The sequence below is a fragment of the Mycteria americana genome, chromosome 2 (genome assembly GCF_035582795.1).
Source record: "Mycteria americana isolate JAX WOST 10 ecotype Jacksonville Zoo and Gardens chromosome 2, USCA_MyAme_1.0, whole genome shotgun sequence".
Classification (NCBI taxonomy): Eukaryota; Metazoa; Chordata; class Aves; order Ciconiiformes; family Ciconiidae; genus Mycteria; species Mycteria americana.
Window position 1 is genome coordinate 5,870,417 of NC_134366.1, and position 19,154 is coordinate 5,889,570.

Here is a 19,154-nt window from a genome sequence, read left to right on the forward strand (position 1 = left end):
CAGAATGAATATTCACATTGAAATGAAGTGAGCAATTAGAGGAGCTTTGCACAGTTTCTGGTTGCATTGCATATGTCTTACTCAGGTGTGTCTAAAACTTAGATGTGGACCCAGAGTTATGTGATGAAAAGCAAGAATAACGTGCGAACATGCCCTCTAGCTCTCTCTTGAATCCTTGATCACCCTTCCTTCCTGTGACTGAATGAAGAAAAACTCACTAGGATAGAAAAGATCACCCTTTTAATATGCTGTAATGTCTCTCAGTCCATCTAAGTTTAAGCAGTATGTAAACTGAAAATGTAATTGCTTTAGGAGCAAGACAGATTCTTCCTGGAGGCAAATCAACCCACAAGAGATCTGAATTAATGTCTGAAGAGCCTCTCTTTCCAGTGGCTATACAGGAAACTTATAACACTTACATGCCTAATGAGGGTACTTCAACTAGCTGCCTGCATTTAAATGGGTTGAATCAGGGTTTAGTAATTACTTGGAGTCCTTAAGCAAAAAGAGAATTGAACTTCATCAAGTTTCCACTCCTTGAGCTCCCTTGTAACTAATGCAATAACAGAAGAGGTTCATTGAATGAAGAGGAGACTGCACCTCTAAAAAAAAAGGGTGTCTTTTCAGATGTTTGATGTTTGAAGTTGTAGGAAGTGATTCATCTGATGTATGAGAGAGGTATCCTTTAGGATGAGGTGAATTGCACCCCGGTCTCCATTATTGGCTTGACCTACACAGACTGCAAAGGAAGTGTAGGTGTTGGTGACTACTTCCAATGTAGATGTCTGCACTGGAGACATCTAACTCAATCAGAGGCATCCCAGCCTTATTGCTATTCTTCCAGGGTCTTCTTGAGCAGGGAAAAAAAGCATGGGATATGCCAGCCACAGCAGGCAGTACATCTGGAAGATTTTACAAGCTGAAATTCTTTAAGATCTGATGATGATTCTTAAGATCTGCTTCCCCCAGTTTTTGCAGAGTTACCAGAGAGAGAGAGAGACCTCCATAAAGCAAGGATTAGGAAACTTGTACCTCCTCTGGGGGAAGGTCATAGTGAGATCTTGCCAACCTTCCCTGCTATCTGCTTACAGGAAGGAGCAGAAGAACTACTGCCTGGTGCCCAAAACCACCCACATGTTTACTGCTGATCAGAAAAAGCATTTCTGAAACTGCCCACCCATGAATTCAAATCCTGCTTCGGACAGGATGGAAGTTTGGAAATTATCCAGATGTTTTATCTCACCTCAGCAGGAAGGATTCTTTAGAGAGAAACCAAAAGCTTAACAACTGAGAAATTTTCATCCCTTTCTTATTTTCTGATAGGCTCAGCCAGCAAGCTGAATCTTGAGAATTTAGAAGTGTATGTCCCTGACCAGATTAAGTATGCCTTGGGCTATTAAATCAGCCAGACTGGTCCAGGCGTGGGTGCAATGTTATATAACTATCATGAATCTGGGGTTTTTTTCCTAATTTGCACTTTCTTTTTGTTTACAGCTGTCACTTGGCACCCTCCTCCTCTGAGAAGGTGAGGATCTGGGTTCACAATTGTAACCAAACCAATTTCAGCCAGACTTAGGCAACTCCTGAAATACCTGGGACTCAAAGTGCACTTGAACTTTGCTTTTCCCTTTTTCTCGCATTATCCATGTTTGCATCTCATCTCTCTGAATCCTGGCAAAATTGGGCATCAATGGTAAAGAAAGACCTTAACAATGGTAAAGAAAGACCTTAACAGACCTTCATCAAAAGCATTGTGATGGCCTAACAGCAGATTCCCACTAACTCAGTTGTTAGTGGGAAACTGCTGAGCATCAAAAACCAAGAGTCCTTCCTTGGTACAAGATAAGATGCTAGGAGTTCACTTTATCTTAGGGCTCCAACCAAAGCTGAAAGCTGTGGGAGAGCTTGACCTCAGCCAACAGCAAATACTTTATCTGCTTGCTCTCATTACCTGGAAAATCTTCTTGGCATGATAGTCATCGACTTCAATGTTCACTTCTTTCAGGAAGTTCTTGAGCTCTTTCAAGCTCATCTTGTTGTCTTTGTTTTTATCAGCTTTCCGCAGGCAGGTATGAATCCAGCTGCAGGATGATGTAAGGAAATCTTTCCAGGTCAGTGCCTAGCCTAAATACCACCCTTCTGCTGCCCGTGGCGGGGGAGAAATCTCTTTTAAAGACTCTGAACCACCTCTCCAGCTGCTGTAAATCAGCATGCTACCACTGAACAGCTTACACCATCTCACCTTCTGCTCTGAAAGAGCAAAATGGTGCTTTGGCAGAAGCAAAATGCACTGTAATACAAGCGATCGTGACCCGGGAGAAGCTTTTCACCATCTGGCCAAGACTGGATCAGCTCTCTTTACCCTGTAGGAGTTTCTGGCCACAGACAGAAACAGTCTGATTTCTCTTTTATGACAGAAAGTGCATTCTGCTCCAGACTGTTAAAAGGGGATAGAGGAAGGATGAAAAGAGCTCCCAAGTGGAGCTTGGTAAACTCATTGTTACAGATTTGATCAATATTCAGTATATCAAGGTGAATGCTGAACAGAGATTCTCCAAAAAAAGCATTAATATTAATTTTTTTACTCACCTTCAGCTTCCGTATTTATTTAGGGATTTCTACCTATATGTCTTAAGAACTTTGTTGTGAGCAGAATCAAACCAAACTTTGTGGGTCTTGGCTTCCCCTTGTGAAATGCACAGGATATATTACTGTATCGTACTGTGATAATAGTTCATAAGTGCTTGGTTTGTAATAACTTCAGTATATCTATAGATCTGGAGTAATTACTATAAAAAATGAGCTTCTTAATGTGATGCCAGTTAATTTGAACTGGGTCTCCCATGTTCTTTCAGTCTCTTGGGAAAATAATGTTAGACAGTTGAGATAACTTGCAGCTTTAAACAACAAAAAAACATGCTTTTTGCATCACAGGACTGACTTTCTGTAATTTGCTTTATTGTCAATAAGAAAGGTCATCCATAAAACTCTCCTATTTTTCAATAGAAAAATGATCAAAGTAACATTTGATCTCCACAAATGTAACCTTCCATGTCTTGCTCAGGAAGCATTGCTTCAAACTAATTCTAAAAAAATCTTTTAAAAATGCCCAATCTGGATGTTAAGCAGAGTAAACCTCAGGATTAGCAAGTACCAGCTGAGGCATATAGCATCATAACATTTTAACTGGGCCTTTCAAAATAACCCAAAAAAGGGCATTAGCTGACAGCCTTAGGGGCTGTGGACATAACCCTGAAACAGAGTATTCACCACAGCTACCACTGCATTCAAATATTTCTGAACTATGGAGATATGTGTAAACTGTTTGTAAGTATTGTTTGTCTCATAGAAGGTTGAACTTTCTGTCTTTAAAAATCTTGGCAGGTGCTAAGCAATGACCTCACACCGCATCCATCTTAGCCTGAGAATATTAATATTCCCCTTCTTTAGACACAGAAACCAAAATAAAAAGAGGCTACATTTCCCCAGCTCCCAAGGACACTCCAAGGCCCTGAACCAGGGTCTGGCTTGGACTGATTCTTCCCAGAAAACCAAGTTCGAGTCGTGAAGCTCCCACACGCAGAGGATGCTCTGCTGAGAGCACACCACCATCCACCCCAGGGTGGAGAACACCCCCTCCACTAGTTCTGCTCCAAAGAGCGTCTGCTCAGCACGTCAACATGGTGCCAACGGCAGTGCCACCCATTCACACCCAACCCCCGCACCTTGGCTCCCCTTCACAGCCTTCCCTAAAAATAACAGGCAGGAGTAACATGCAACTCTAGGGAGCCAAGAGGAAATCCAGTCTGTCACGGCCAGAGGTGAGCAGCAGGGTTGGATAACACTGTGTGTAGAAACGACTCTTTTTGCTCTAACCACTGCAAAAAAACACCTTTTTTTAAAAGTCTGCAGTGATTTCCACTGATCATGAGAACCCACAGGTCATGCACATATCCAAAGTTGACTCTGGAAGGCAATATGGGGGCAGTAAATGTGTCTGCAAAAGAGTAAGCCCAGGTCCTGCCTGCGGATGGAGGATGCTTTCCTGTTATATCCCTCCCAGGGAGGCTGAGCAATGTAGGAGGGAAATCAGAGAGCCCACGAAGAGCACAGGCACACAGTGGGCCCTCTCACTGCAAGGGCAAGCAGCAAAGAGAGAAAAAGGAGACTACAGACAGCCTGGGCCTCTGATTGTTGTTTCAGCAAACAGCAGTGTTCAGTCCCCAAAACAGCCAAACTCCTCATGCATCTGGATCCCCTCAGGTTTGAGAGAGCTTAGAGGAGCTGGATGAATTAAGCACTTCAATTTACATTCTTCGCATCTGATACAAACACCGTTTTGCAGCCCTGGTTGTGGGTCTTCCTTTCACCTTACGTGCCTATTTGGGCCTGGGTGGACTAGGAAAAAGCTGTTCCCATTCCTGTATACATCCGGAGAGAGCCTGCTTCCTGCCTCTTGTTTTTAAAGGATCTGCCAGCTTCAGGGCTACCAGCTTTCTATTAGAAACCAGAGAGGGATGACTGAAACTATCTGGCAGATATCCCATGAATGTGCTCAGAACAGAAATGCTGCAAAACTTCTGGTAAGTGATTTCCAACCAGAAGAAAAGCTCATACATAAATCCCAGAGTTGAAGCAGACGGTGCCACACTACTCAAATGAAAAGTCCCTTGTATTTTCTGGTCTAATGTCTTCACTGCACACATACCTACAATATTTGCTAAATAACCTATGCCAGCTTGTTGCAGGGTTGAATCTGAGGCTTAATAAAACAGTACTGTATGTTTAAGAACATCAGAAGTACTCATCAAGCATGTGGGAGTTTTATCTTTGTAGGAATACAGGACTGGAAAGGACACATAAGACACTAAGTCGAGTCCCTTGCTACCACAGGCAATTCCATCATCTTATAAACTGAACAAATGCCATCTGAAACTAGCAAGGTTTTTGCTTTCAATACTTGTTTTCAAAATCCTTCTCATTCCTTACTTGCTTTGCAAGGTTTTGGAGGCTGGAAAAGATACAGTGCAAGGCAATTCTCCAGTCATGGGGGACAGGCAGGGGACCCAACACTTCTCCTTGTCTACTGACTCTTCCCCTTCTGTGCTCACAGATGCAGAGAACACTTCTGAGGTTTAAGGAAGATCTGAGTAAGCCCACGCTGCCAAGCAAACCCAGTGAAGACAGACTAAATTTAAAATCCCAGGCTTTAATTAAACATCATCAAATTTCAAATGAGAAATCATGCTGTTCTGTAATTCCAGGTTACGTTAAACGGCCTGAGACAATCCCAGATTGGAAGCCAGCACTGCATGGTAATTACTCTTCCAGAAATACGGCTTGCCTACCCACCCTATTTAGCTTCGATTCTGCTTTCCAAAGACAGAGAGGCACTTTTCCATGCTGGAAATTTACAGCCTTCTTCCCTTGCAAATGTCATTGTTATTTTTCCCCCTTTAGCAATCTTGTCTCTTCTTATGGGGAAATTTTTCAGCAATATATTCAATTATTTGACATGCTCCAGGGACAACTTTCTGTAGCCCAGATTTTCCCTGCACACTGTGGGGTGGGGGGAGCCTTCACATTTAAACGGAAAACTGCCAGGGTGCAACATTTCCAACAGCGCCGAAGTTTCAAGATTTCAACTTGTCTAGGGACTGCTCCTTACCACCACAGACACACAACTGATAACACTGCTAAGGAATGACCTCACAGCCTAGAGCTTGAAAAAACATCCAAAAAGACACTCATGGTGCAGGAGATAAACACAGCATTCCATGCACATCAGAACTAATGGAGTCTGATTCCTTTAAACAAACAGCACTATGGTTGTGCAAGTGCTTATTAGACTTCAGAGAATCCACAGAAGAGTAAAGCCTGATGAAAGCTCAGCATTTATGTGCCATCTTCTTCATCATCAGTACATTATTACCCAGCAGTGAACCCACATGGAGTGAAGCCTTGACTAAGGGAAAGACTCCCTGGTGCCTGGTCAGGCCCAAACTCCAGCTTTGTGATCCTCCCCAGCTGAGGATTTTGCATCTCCTTTCCTCTCCACAGATGCTTTGATGTTGAACAAGGCATGAAGCTCACGCAGCCTTCTCTCACTGAGCGCGCTATCTGGTTTCCTCTCTGATAGCTGGATGCCTATCTCTGTGAAGCTTAAAGGAACTTAATATTTTATGACTGCTGCAGCTCTGTCAAATCAGGGTGAAATTGGCCAACAGGTTCAGTCTGAGGTCAGGGCCTCAGATACACAAGGACTGCAGAAAATCCATCAAAAATTGGACCCACAGATATTCTCTTTTTATATATGGATGTGAGACCTGTGGTCACAAAGCAACTTATTGAGTGAAATGCAGCCCTGGGGAAAATTCCCTGTGAATTCAGCAGAGCCAGGATTTCACCCAATAACTAACTCACTCTCCATTTCACAACTAATTCACGCTCCTTTCCTGCTCTGCTACTTTTCCTTTCCAATGTCTGCATTGTCACTAGAGCAATTGCAAATTCTTTCAGGGCAAAACTTCCTCCCATGCTGAAGCAAATAAGCAGTAATTTCACTAAAGTCAGTGGAGGTACCCCAGAGTAAATTTGGCAGTCACAAGAGGAGAATCAGTTCCCTCGCCTTGTATTACTGAGAAACATGATAAACAGTACGGGCTTTTCATGCCTTGCCAAGAAGTGCCTGTCCTGGAGTTTACTGCAATGCAAGTGAAACAGACCCCTGAAGAATACAAAAAATAATGATTATTTTATCTGGAACTCCCTGAAAGAGGCAATTCTTTGCTTAAGGAGCTATGTGAAGCCTGAATCCGCTCTTGCTTGTATCACTGTAAAACAGGGGAAAAAAGCATTGGAAACCAGGGAGTTTGCCCGGGTGCAAAATCAGTGCGAGAGAAAATTCAGTGCCCGGGGCCAACAGGAAAAAAGGGGGTTAGTCTACTATCTCCACCCACAACGAAAGACAAGTGCATCTTTGTGTGTGATTAATCACTTTATAAGGCAAAGGATACTGTTGGAGTTTCTGTTTCTGGTTCATGGAGTTGCTGTGGGCTATGATTTTCCCAAGGCCGGAGATCCAGTGGTTGGCATCATCCTCTGAACTCGCAATGAGGTCCAGGTTTTTCCGCTGGTCTTTGAAAATGATGGAAAAGCAGCGATACTCCGGGACATCCTTGGCGTATTTTTCCATACCTTCTGTTTTATGGCCTGACCTCACATCCCGAATGTCTTCAATGGAGACTGTGGAAAGAAAGCAGAGCCTGCTGTCAGCAGGGGATCAGTCAGCCTTATCTCTGCTTGGTGAGGGATATTAAGAAATTACTGTTTCTCCTTTTCCTGCAACCTCTGGAGGATTCCCTTCCCTTTCCCCCCTTCCCCAAACTTTGCTGCTAAAGAAAGCTCAAATCAAAAGGAGCAGAAAGAGCAAGAAATTAAAAAAAAAAACACCACCACCAAACTCTTTCCCCATGTTCTTTATTTAACAAAGAAGCAGAATATGCACTAGATGTCATACTGTGATATCATGTTTATGACATACAAATCACTGCCAAGAATTTGGTTCCAGTCCTTGGAGCATCCCTGATTTGATCTCTGGCCCCATCTGAGAGTGGGGAGAGTGGAGCTGTGCCTCCCTGTGAACATCACCCCACAGGAAAATGAGAGGTGACTTCAGTAACAGGAGGGCAGGGACCAAAATAGCCATTCTTTAGTTTGCAAAAAAGTGAGAAGGTGAAATTTAAAATCCCATATATTCTTCTCAGTCACACTAGTGCAAATTAGGGAGGCAAAGACCAAAGCTTCAGAGCAGTTTGGTGTCACCCATACTCCATCCTCACCCCTGTCAAGGGTAGACTCGATCCTCTTTGCTGTAAGAAAGCAAAACACTGCTTTCAAGACCATCCTTCCCCATTTCCATCTCTGCCCTTCAGCTAGTGGAAATGAGCCCTGAAGTTGCACCAAGTTTGCAAAATGCACACACAAGGCAATCCAGAAAGAGCAGTGCATTCAAGAGACTATGTTATTAAACAAATGTAAGTAACAGAGACACCCCTACATTGCCCCTGAGAGCATGCAGGTGCCCTCAAACTGTGCGGAAATCAGGCAAGCTCCCAGTAGCATGCACAGCCTCTTTTTGTCTTCCATGGAGTTGACGGGCCACTTAATACTTCTACAAAGGTCTGAGAGGAAAGGGCAGAAACTGCTTAATCACATTTGACTGCTGAGAAACTTAACACTGAAGAAAGGTTAAATACACACAACAGATGGCAAAAATGTTTGCAAACAGTGTTGGAATCCATAACCAAGAAAGTCTCATTGCATTTTCTTGGGTGGGAGATAGACCAGTTAAAATTTTGCAAACATCTACCAATACCATCTCAGGGCACACATAGAAAAGGCAACACACCTGAGAGATATTCAGCCATCTTCTATAACAAGCATGCCAAAAAATAGATATAATCACAGGAATTTGAAAAAAAAAAGGCTTAACTTCTCCGTACCTCAAACCGTAAATTACGGGTGAAAACTATTTCCTGTGTCACAGATGTGAGAGATCGATTTTATTTGTGCTTATCTTGAAGGAGCTTTGTTGAAAAGCAGTATGTGAGCGTAGAATATCCCCACTGTTTAGCTGAATAGGAGAAACTTGCCTTAAAACACCCATTTTATCCGCTCCTTCATTTAAATTGGTGCAATTTCACCATTAAAGTGCCCAGTTCATTCAAAGTCAACACCGCAGAAAAACACAACTCAGTATCCACCCTGCACGTTTTTAGCACGGCTGCTCTAGGATCATCCAAAATTCATCACATGCTCATTAGAGTTTGAAAACTTTCCTTTTTTCCCAGGGCAGTCATGATAATGCTCAGCTGCTAGGGGGAAAAAAAGAAAAAAAAAACACACCAAAACTTCAGTCATCAAAAATCAGTGACTTTCCAAAACCAACACTTGACGTTTGCTTTAAATTCTCACCACATGTTGGGGTGGTCAAACATCTTCCACAGTACTTTGCTGGTTTGGTTCCTATACAAGAACATACCATGAACACCTTCCTGGAGCTAGCAAAGCTCCTCCCTGACAATTATGAGCAATTATCTTTGTGTGGTCTTTTATTATCGCTTTGTAAAGGCCAACAGTTGATCAGTCAGAAGGGAGGAAAAGGTTGGGTTGGGATGGGCAGCTATGGAATTACGTTATCTGGCCAATTTACTGTACAGTGAAAGTTTATGGTTTTGAGTACTTAAATCATCCTTGAAAGAAAAGGGCTGCAACACCCTTGCAGCTGGGCTGCTAACGGAGAGCCTTGCTGGTGATTTTGCCCATTAACTAGGACATTAGGCAAATGATAGTGATTGTGCCTCAGGCAGAACTACACCCTTAACGTAAAGGATGCTATCATGTTTGGACGGATTCAGTTCAGTCAAAAAGTCTAAAGTTTAGTTAGGCTCCTTTTATAGCCAATGTAAAAAAAAGAAGCTTTTGGAACACAAATGTTCTGTCCTATTTAAAAAAAAACCTTAGGGTAAGATAAATCATACCCTTAATCCATGGCTACAGTGGACCCTTGACCAGAAAGGAAGTCTAGGCTGAGCATCTCAGATGCAGACATGTGCCATGCAGATGGTCCGTAAGTAGGTGATTCTCCTCCACTCCCTGGTCTCTTCTGGTTATGGCAGTGCAAGTGGAAGGATCATCCTGTTGTTCCTCATCACCTGCCAACTGCTTGGCTCATAAGAGTTATTGTCCCTTCAGAATGGCTAGCTAGTCTGCCTGTGCAATCAATCCCTAAACTTTGGGTTGGCAACGACCTACTGTTTCCAAGACTAGAAAATCTGATGTTAAATATTGGAAATTTAGAATGGATTCTTTGGAAGCCATTACCTGGCAAAGTAAATCCACTGGAAAAGAGAGCTGTGTGGGAGGAAAAAAAGATTGAAAACCTGTGCCTGGAAGGGCTGCCTTGATCTCTTTGGGGTATGCTGAGAAGAGGATGATAGAGGGCACAGAGCTCGTCGATGCAGAAAAGGTACAAGGAAGGCTGAAGAACAGGATTGGTGTCTACTGTAGTCATGCAAGAGACTAGGAGAGAAACTATCAACGCAGGAACTGTTAAAAAGGCAGGGTAAGAGAGGACACTTTTTAAAGCTTTCCATAGCTTGGTCGTGTGTACTGCTTTCATCTATCAATAAAAAAGCTGAAGCCAAAGGAGTTGGCCCAAGCCATCTGCAAATGTTACCTCTTTTCTGGAAAATCTTAACCTAGCATGAGTACATTATCAGCTGCTCCCAGACAGTGAGCATACTGTATTAGCAGTCCCAAACTAACTGTGTGCTCAGCTGGGCTATCTGCAAGGAGAAATCAGAAATAACTGGGGGACAGAGACGTTTCACAGCAGAGGAACACTTACAGCAAATACCCATCAATCACGTATCCCTGCAATCTCCCTGTTCCTTCCCCATCACGCCACAGCGGGGAGGTAACCACAAGCAGAAGAAAATCTGGAAAGTTTGCATCTACTTCTCCTGAGTGTTTACGTCTGCTGAAGACGTGGTTTGTGTAAAGCCCAAAACATGAAGCACAACACAAGGAAGCTTGTGTCCTTCCTGGCCTCCAGACATCGAGTCAAACAGGTTACATCCTGGTCAGCCTTCCTGACTGCTGCGGATGCCGCTCAGCCAGTGCCACAGCTGAAGGCTCCCCACTGACACAGACATACAGCAGCGTTCCCTGGAGCCGGTGAAATTACTCCTGTCTGAACTAGTCTCAGGGAGATGTTGAGAACTTTCTTTTTAATCCTCTTTTCAATTTTTGTCACTGGATACTGCCCTTGTGCTCCTCTCTTGCTAATTCTCGGCTCCATGCTCTTCTGTTTCACCAATGGCATTAGCAGGCAGCTATGAGTCAGGCCTGCAGGATGCTGGAGGCCAGTTTTGACAGCCATGATGTTTTCAAGCAACCAATGTGTATCTTTTGGGTGTCTCTTTTGATTTGGATTTCTCTCCTCACGGCTTTCAAGGAGCTTGCTGTTACACTTGCAAGCTCATCTCCTCATGCAGAATAACAAGGAACACCTCTCAAAGGAAAACAAAAGCTGTGATTCACACTGATGTGCCTGTAACTGGACTTAGAGAATCTGCAAGTACCCAAGCCCAAAACAGTGACCCACAAAACCTTGCTGAGTGGGTGCAGAGCCTCACCTGTGCCTCTGCCTGACCCAAAAGCTCCCCCATGCCCCAGAAGTTAGTTTCTTCCTTCAAGTGGCCCCTGCACAAAAGGCTCCCCACCTCCCTCCAGCAGGAGCTGGGCTGGCCTGACCACCCTCCACGAGGTGCCCTCAGACACACCCCAGTGCAAGGATTTCAGCCCTACGTGCATGTGGAGAAGGGATGGCCATTTGTGTGAGAACCATTCCTGCAGGAAGCAGTAGGGAGAAGGACACAAATTCGATCTCCTCATCACTCTAAAAGCTGTAACTCCAGAGCTTTCAGGCTTCAGGAGTGCATCCCAGTGACACGTAGGCACTATAAGCCATTGGGCAGCCAAAAATACAAGTGTTGAGGAGCCAGAAGGACAAGCCTGACAAGGTGCCTAACGATTAGAGCACTTGTCTGAGAGATGAGCCCTGGCCACTGGCCTCTCCATCTCTTCTCCAGTCACTGCTCCTAAGGTGAGATGTCCAGACTGTGCTGGGAGTATGGACAGCAAACCACTTTGGTAATCCTAAAGAATACAGGGAAAGGAGGAATGGAGACAGACAGCAATCATCCTTTGCCCTCCTCCTGTTTGACAGGCAGCCCTTTGAGAGGAGATATTTTTTCAAGAGTCTTATAGAAAAGAGAGAGAACAAGGAACTGAACCCACATCTCCTGCAAACCACCAGGCATGTGACAAGGACCAAAAGGTGCTTCTCCTTCCTTGTGCCTTTGCTGGTAAAGAAGGAGAGGAGGATCAATGTATAGAGACGTGGAGGCACGGCCAAAACAGCTGGCCTTCAGTTACTCATGAGGCGAAGGGGGCAGTTTTTTAACTCTGAGAGAAATACCCCTCAGATCCTTCCCTTTCCTTATCCTACCTCCCTGTCATTAGCAAGTGATACCTGCAATGTGGCATTCAGTCACGTTGAATTACTCCATCCCACTCTAATTGTCTCAGTAAGTCACTTCTGTTTACTGTCAGGAAATGCAGATGAGAAATCTACTCAGCTGTTAATAGCTTGCACCATATTTGCACACAATACTGCATGTCTGCAGAGAGATCAGACCTTCACCAGCTGCAGCTCAGCCAGGCTGGCTTAGCATCTTGTCAAGAACAGATGAAAGCCACTTCCTGACCCCAGGACTGCCCTGCCAGCCAGGATGGATTTCACAACACACGGAGCACATGGGGCAAACTGGCACTGCATGCTGCTTCTCTCTTTGGTTTTACCCCAGAAAAAGCAGTTTAGTTGCTTTCAGTTTCACCATAGGTGGCTGATGCTAATGGCCAAACGCAGTTGGGATCAGGACCTTTGTATTCAGCAGGAGCTGGAGCACTGTCAACTCCCTGGACTGGGAACACCAAAGGCCATCCATCACCCTCATCGCTAAGGGATGCTTTAACATAATGATTCAAGGGTGGGTTTAGCATGAGCCCCACTGTGCTGTGCCTTCTTAGCCCTGACCACGTTGCTCTCTCATCTCCCTGTGCGTGAATTACTGCAGGTCCCAGCTGCTGATTCCTCATCCGTTCTCTTCTCCTCTCCCCCTCCACTGACTTGCTCAGCACATTGTTTTAACTTGAGATCTGCTGCACAGCAGTCTGTCCTCATCGCTGGTGTGTGTCACCAGCTGACAACCAGTGATATAATGCTCATGTAATTTTACAGGTTGTTTGGAAATACCTTTTAATATAAGATCTTTGCCCAATCTTTCTGTCTACCCATCGCAGCTTGTGGCGTTGATGTAAATAGAATGATCTCTATTTACATTCCTTCCACACATCACAACCAGGGCCCTGCAAACTATTTCTGTAAGTAGTTCCTACTTCTCCTGCCATTACAGTGCCGCTAAATTTGGATCTAAGGCTCTCAACGCTTCTGTCTTTGCATTTAACATATGCTATGGAGAATAAGGTCAATATTTGTCAGCACACTGCCTGTGATGAAAATTGTCCCAGCAACACATGCGGTGGCCTGATTCAAAATTAAATCGAAAAAACAGGCAGCTCTGCATTTGAAATGACTTGTTTTATGGGTTGAGTGATTTTGATAAAAACTAATGAGACCCACAGACAGACGGTTTTGTTTTCACAGCTGACGGCTGCCTTGCATAACACATTCACATCAGCAAATATTTTTCCAGGGACAAATACATGTCTGACCGTGAAGCAATGATTCCTAAAGAAACTGCCTAACCAGCTCCAGAAGGAAGGTTTCAGCGCAGTCAACTGCCTGCTGTGTGTATACAGGTTGCTGAGAGTTTCTGTTGACTTTAGGCACTTACCAGGAACAATTTAAAGTTTTCACTTCTTGACCTGAGTAAGCACAGAGCAATATCACGTCCTTTCTGTTCTTCTACAAGCAAGTTCAGGGCATTAATTCAGTGAAGACAATCGTTCATTCTTCCACAAAAATGGTATGGTATGTTCATTGCATGGCATTTTAAGGGCATTTCTAAATTTCACAGGAACTCAAAAATGAAGGAAAAAGTTTTCTACTGAACACTGGTAGTAGGCTATAAACATAAAGCTTTTGTACTATGTTTAAACTATGCAAAAATGTCCTACAATTGGGACAGAATTCAGAGGAACTGGAACAAACTGTGCATTTTTAATAGTGAGGATAATTAATCATTAGATCAAAATAGCAATTTCATTACTTTAAATAATAATAGTCATCGCTTGCAACATTCAGTTGTGCAACTGAATTTAGCTCACCTCTGTAAATTGCTCCCAAACCTGATTCTTTTAACCAAAATACAGAAAAAAACCCAACAACAGTAGTTTTTAAGTAAAGCCTTTGGCCAGGAATGGAAATATTTCAGCCAAAATTCCTAAACTTCTTTCTTGACTAAACTCCTAAACTTCTTTCTTTCACTGCTCGTGACTCAATGACGCACCCCCAGTGAGTCATCCTTGGTGCAGTGAGTGAAGTTCACTCATGGCTGTCATGGGAAACGTCATCTCCCTGAGCCTCCAACAGAGAAAGAGTGCAGGAGACAGCAAAGCACCAGCTTCTCCGGGGCTCCACTGTAGCACCCCTAAATCTAAGAGACTCATTCAGTCTTTTCCTTCTGACTTTGAATATTCTGTCTCTCCACCAAACACTCAAAAGGATGTTTCACTGAAAAGTTTTCAACCATCCCTACAAATCCCCAAGTTCAGAGAGTTTTTAAAGGGATTGAGTCTGGCTTAAGTGAGCTCACGCTAGGGATTTCAGCTGGTTTAAGAAAAGACTTTCAAAAATCGATTTCACTGAAAGCAGCACATGCTTTTTTGCTCTTTTTTTCACATAGATGAGACCTGATATTTGACCACAGCTAAACAAGACACTGTTACTGACAGGCTGCTGCTCTTTGAACACAAGCCCCTCTGCCTCCTTTGGCTCCCTTCCCTCCCACCACAGTGATGCTCAGAAGTGAACTGGCTCTGACTGAACTGGCTGTTTACCTGCCCCCTTGCACAAACCTTTTCTTTGCCCCAAAACCATTAATCCTGCCACTTGAACCTTGTTGTCTCGGCCCCAGGGAGAAAGCTGTCCCATGTGTAAAAGCCTCATGGGCCAAAGAAGCATCCACCCTGACTGTGGCTCTACACAACATTCAAGATAACAGAGAGCAGCGGTGTGTTTATGGGCCTGGTATGCAGCTCAGACACAGGATGTAGCAGGCTATGGTGAAAAACGAATTTTTAAAGGTGCTTTTGTGCAGCGCTTCGTGCCCAGCACTCCTATGTTTCTGTGGAAGCTGACCAGAGAGTAAGCACAGGGCATAACATGTTTGTTGTAAAACTGACCGCTTAAGATGCTTCAAGGGCTTTTGGAAAAAAACTGTTCCCTTGGGCCTGTGGAAATGGAAAATGGAAAATACTGAAAAATAATGGATTATGGATAATACGGAAAAGATGGATTATGTTCTACCTGCATAGAAATAATATTGGAATGGCAGCCTATTCCCCCAAAAGCCCTGTGGGTAATACAGCTATCAAGACAGCATCCAATCTAAATTTCCAGTTGTTTAAAATAAAGACAACAGAGGAAGGTACTTGTTGTACCCCATGTACCTGATCCAAGCAACATCTGTGCCTGTGACAACCCTGATATGTTGGGTTTTTTTAACTTGAAGCATCTGAGATTCTTCTGTCTAACCTTGGCGGTCCCCAGTTTTATCACTAGACACCACCACACAATGGTTTACAACTAGCTTTTCAGCATGATTATAAGAACAGTAACAGGAATAACAGGAAACTGTCCAAACAAAACCATAACCCTCACCCTACACAGACTTTGCTCCTCTGAGGTTCCTCCATCTGCTTGCTCTCAGCAGTGCTGCAGATAAGATTAGACCTGCTGCTAAAACCTCCCAGTTTCCATTCTGCTCATTCTTTTTCCTTTCTAAAAAAGGCACCTTATCTGCAGTTTTAGAAAGGCTTTGTACTGGAGGGCAAAGTTACTGTCTGTTAACAAGGAAGGGTGACCCTCTGGAGAGACTCGCCTTGAAGTCCCTGATTTTGCGTATCAAATCATGACCCTGCACTCTTCCTCTGCTTTTTGACTGCCTACACACACCGGACCAAATGAGAAGGCAGCCGTAGTGATAGAGCCTGCCAGAGAAAACAACACTAACCAGGGGTAATCATCTCTATACCTAAACCCAAAGCAGCCTGGTGAAGTTAAAAGCTCAAGAAAGAAACTCAAACCCAGTGATCACTCTAAAAACTCGGGAATGGAAGGTCTCAGAGGACCAACAGAGGAGAAAGGCATGGGAAAATGGATGTCCTTGGGGTTATGGCTTGGGACTGGGCAGGTGTCAGTCCAGTACTCATCTCTCTTGTTGAATTCCAGGTTCAGGTGCATCCAGAGCCGCTGTTGAAAGCAGCCCCGAGGTGGCTCTCTACCCCTCCCGAAAGCTTGCACCACAACTGCAGGCACAGCTTCACATCCTCCCAGGAGCATATGGGACACAGCCTGCCTCGGCACGCTTGGTAGGTCAACCTGGCACCAGGCACGCTCCCACAGCCAGCCAGTGTACAGGTGCAAAGCCAGCCTGGCTGGAGCCGTGCCAGGGCTTGCTTTTTCAGAGCAGCAAGGACAAGCTCTGCCTCGACTGCTTTGTCTCCCTTCCTGCTATCCCGATGACGAAAAAAGGAATCTTTCTCTGGGGAAAGGTGCACATGCATGGAGGCATTATGGAGCATATGTGCGGGTGTGAGTTGGTAGGCAATATTACTCCATCTTCACTTTGCACTGAGGACACTCCCAGGGCACAACAAGTTCTCCTTCCTGCAGTTTCACTGCCTCTATCTCCAGCAGTGTAGCAACATTTGTTGTGCCCAGTTAGCAAAGTGTATCTTGAGTGCTGTAAATACACACCCATGCAGACACACTCCCAGCCTGTGCCCCACACCCAGTTCAAAGGATCGGATCTCACTGCAGGGCTCTTATTGCAGCTCAGTATATTAAGAAGTTACAGTTACACCAGCTCTCCATGCCACTGCCCCAGCAATGGAGGCAATGGGTTCGACCAGTGCTTCTCCAAGCAGACCTCAAGGTCCCTGGAGCCGCAGCACAAGGACCCCCTCCCATTTACTTCAGAGGACCAGGTGGGGTCAGGACTGTTAGTGGAGTTGCTCTCAGCCCCCATAATTTGCAAACTGCTGGCTCAGAGCACAGGAAAGCAAGCTCTGAAAGTCATTCTTCTCAACTCACGTCCTTGTTTGTTTTATAGCAAGACATTATCTGGGACTTTGCTTTTACATGGGACAATGCCCAAGGCATTCCTAGGGAGCAAATGTTCACTAAGGCTTCTGCATTTGTTGTTGTTATCACGGGTTATTGCACTGGTACCTAAACAGCCCAGCTGAGCTCAGGACCCTGCCATGCTGGGCATGCAAACACACAGTAAGGGACAGCCTCTAATCCAAAGCCTTTTATAGCTAGATAGAGAAGAAGAAAGGAAATGTGTGGGGAAGGATGCACAAAGAGATTAAATAAGGTGCCCAAGGTCATGTGAGAAGAGTGTGGCCGTCAGAACCAAACCTATTTTGCCCTGCTACCTTACTCCTCCTACTGAAGATGTTATCACTGCTTGTGGAAGGGGAGTAATTTGGAAGACCCAACCTTCATTTAGTTAATTGCGCTTGTCACCAAAAAAATTCTGTAAATAACACAGGCAGCATGTTCTACATTTCAGCATGCCATAAAATATATTCCACATTATTCATTTACCTCCTGGCTTTACAAGACTGTGATGATTAGTGACAGAGAAATATGTCAGAAAAATACCAAATGAGAAGAAAAAACAGATATAAACACATACACACTCTGCTTGATCCCACTTTGACTGTACAATTGGGCTTCTGGTCCCAATTACAGCCCCAAGCTGGGTGATGCTGGCACAGAATGGTTTTCCCTGTGTCGATACAATGGTGAACGTCGTATCTGGACTTTTTACAATGGGGCAGATTCTGAGTTTCCCAGATAAGGATAAGAGCAGGTTTTCCTTCCCAGAGAGATCTCCTGCCAGCCCTTGAATCTCCACATCTCTGTGGTTCCCTTGTGAGGCTTAAATTCCAGCCTTCCCAGGGGCTGCAGGCAGAAAAGAGGTGTCCTGGCAGAGCTCAGACCAACAGCCCAAGCACGCCATACCACACCGCAGATGCTCAAGCCATGTCTCACACCGAGCATTAGGGCTCTAGCACCTGAGTAACCTGAACTCTTGCTTTGGGGAAGAAATGAGCCAGGCAGGGCTGCTGAGCCCAGCGCGGCCCACCCCACAACAATTTTAAGTGGTAGCTCATGAACTTGGGAAATGTGGCCATTCCTGACTCGGCAGATTCCTCCCAGCTGTCTCCAGAGCTGACAGCATCACTCAGTTTGTGTGTTACAGGAGGTGCGAAGGATCTGGTCTCATTGCACCAAGCCCTACCTCAACACCACAAGCATGATGGTCCTGGTTCACCCAAAGCACCTCTGCCCACAGTGTCCCACGCCTGTGATGAAGCAAACCTTACTTACAGATCTGTGACTCTGGAGACCTCAGCATCTTCTTCGATTCCTGCCATATGGTTTTGCAGTCCTCCTGGAGCTTATAAAACCGCTCTTTTCTCCAAGAGCCTGACTTCACTTTTAGCAGCTGGCTGCCTTTCAGGAGGAACTTCAGATCCTTGTCATCTTTCAGGCCTGCGGAGAAACAGTAGTGGTGATGTTGTAAGAGTCAGCTCAAGAAATGATGCACATAGGGTCTTCCCTTCTACAGGATACTAATCACAGCCATAGACAGACCACTGCAGTACAGCCAGGTCTGAGGAGGACAGGAGAGCAGAGAGACCCAGAAATCTGCCATGCCACACTTTATGCTCACAAAAGAGGCTGGAGACCTGTAGATTTCTTAAATTGAGTTCAAAGACTTCTGTACTATAATTCTCAGGTAGTTTACAAACGTAAAATATCTTCTTCCCAGCAAATATAGTCTAATGTTAGGATGCAAAAACAACAACAAAACCAACAACATAACAGTAAAAGCAGAGGAAAGAACGTTATATAACTTGTAATTGGAGTACTGTCAGGAACTTTCAAGTGATTTCAAACCTATTCTGTGACAAATTTCCTTTGTGGAAACAGGAATACACAAAGATATCTCTCTTCCTTCCCTGGTAAGCATTCCCATCCTATCCACATGGGAATTTTGAAGATCAGTGTCATGAAGCTTAGGACATACACAGATAAGTTTGGTGACAGGCAGCATCACATCAATAAGGTAGCAATAAGATAGCAGCCATGCTCTCCTCATTGCCCAGCTAGCATCCAAGAGGATCTTTATCTTTCTTACCCTACTAGGCCACCACAATGCCAAGTAGTAATAACCGGACCTTTTGGTTCCAGGAACTTCAGATTTCACATCTTAGGCTAGATTCAGGAAGGCACTTAGACATCTAGAGAGGCAACAGGCATCTAC

At 44.5% G+C, this 19,154-nt stretch overlaps 1 protein-coding gene across 3 annotated transcripts in view; it reads right to left on the reverse strand.

Annotated features, from left to right (window-relative positions):
- Positions 1-19,154, reverse strand: part of PLCD1 (phospholipase C delta 1) — a 56,704-nt gene that overhangs the window by 23,969 nt on the left and 13,581 nt on the right. For all 3 annotated transcript variants that reach the window (XM_075492296.1, XM_075492294.1, XM_075492297.1), the window contains exons 2-4: positions 18,215-18,379; positions 7,017-7,245; positions 1,952-2,081 (exon numbers count right to left, since the gene is read on the reverse strand). In XM_075492296.1, coding sequence (XP_075348411.1) covers positions 1,952-2,081; positions 7,017-7,245; positions 18,215-18,379 — 524 coding nt within the window. The remainder of the gene's footprint in view (positions 1-1,951; positions 2,082-7,016; positions 7,246-18,214; positions 18,380-19,154) is intronic.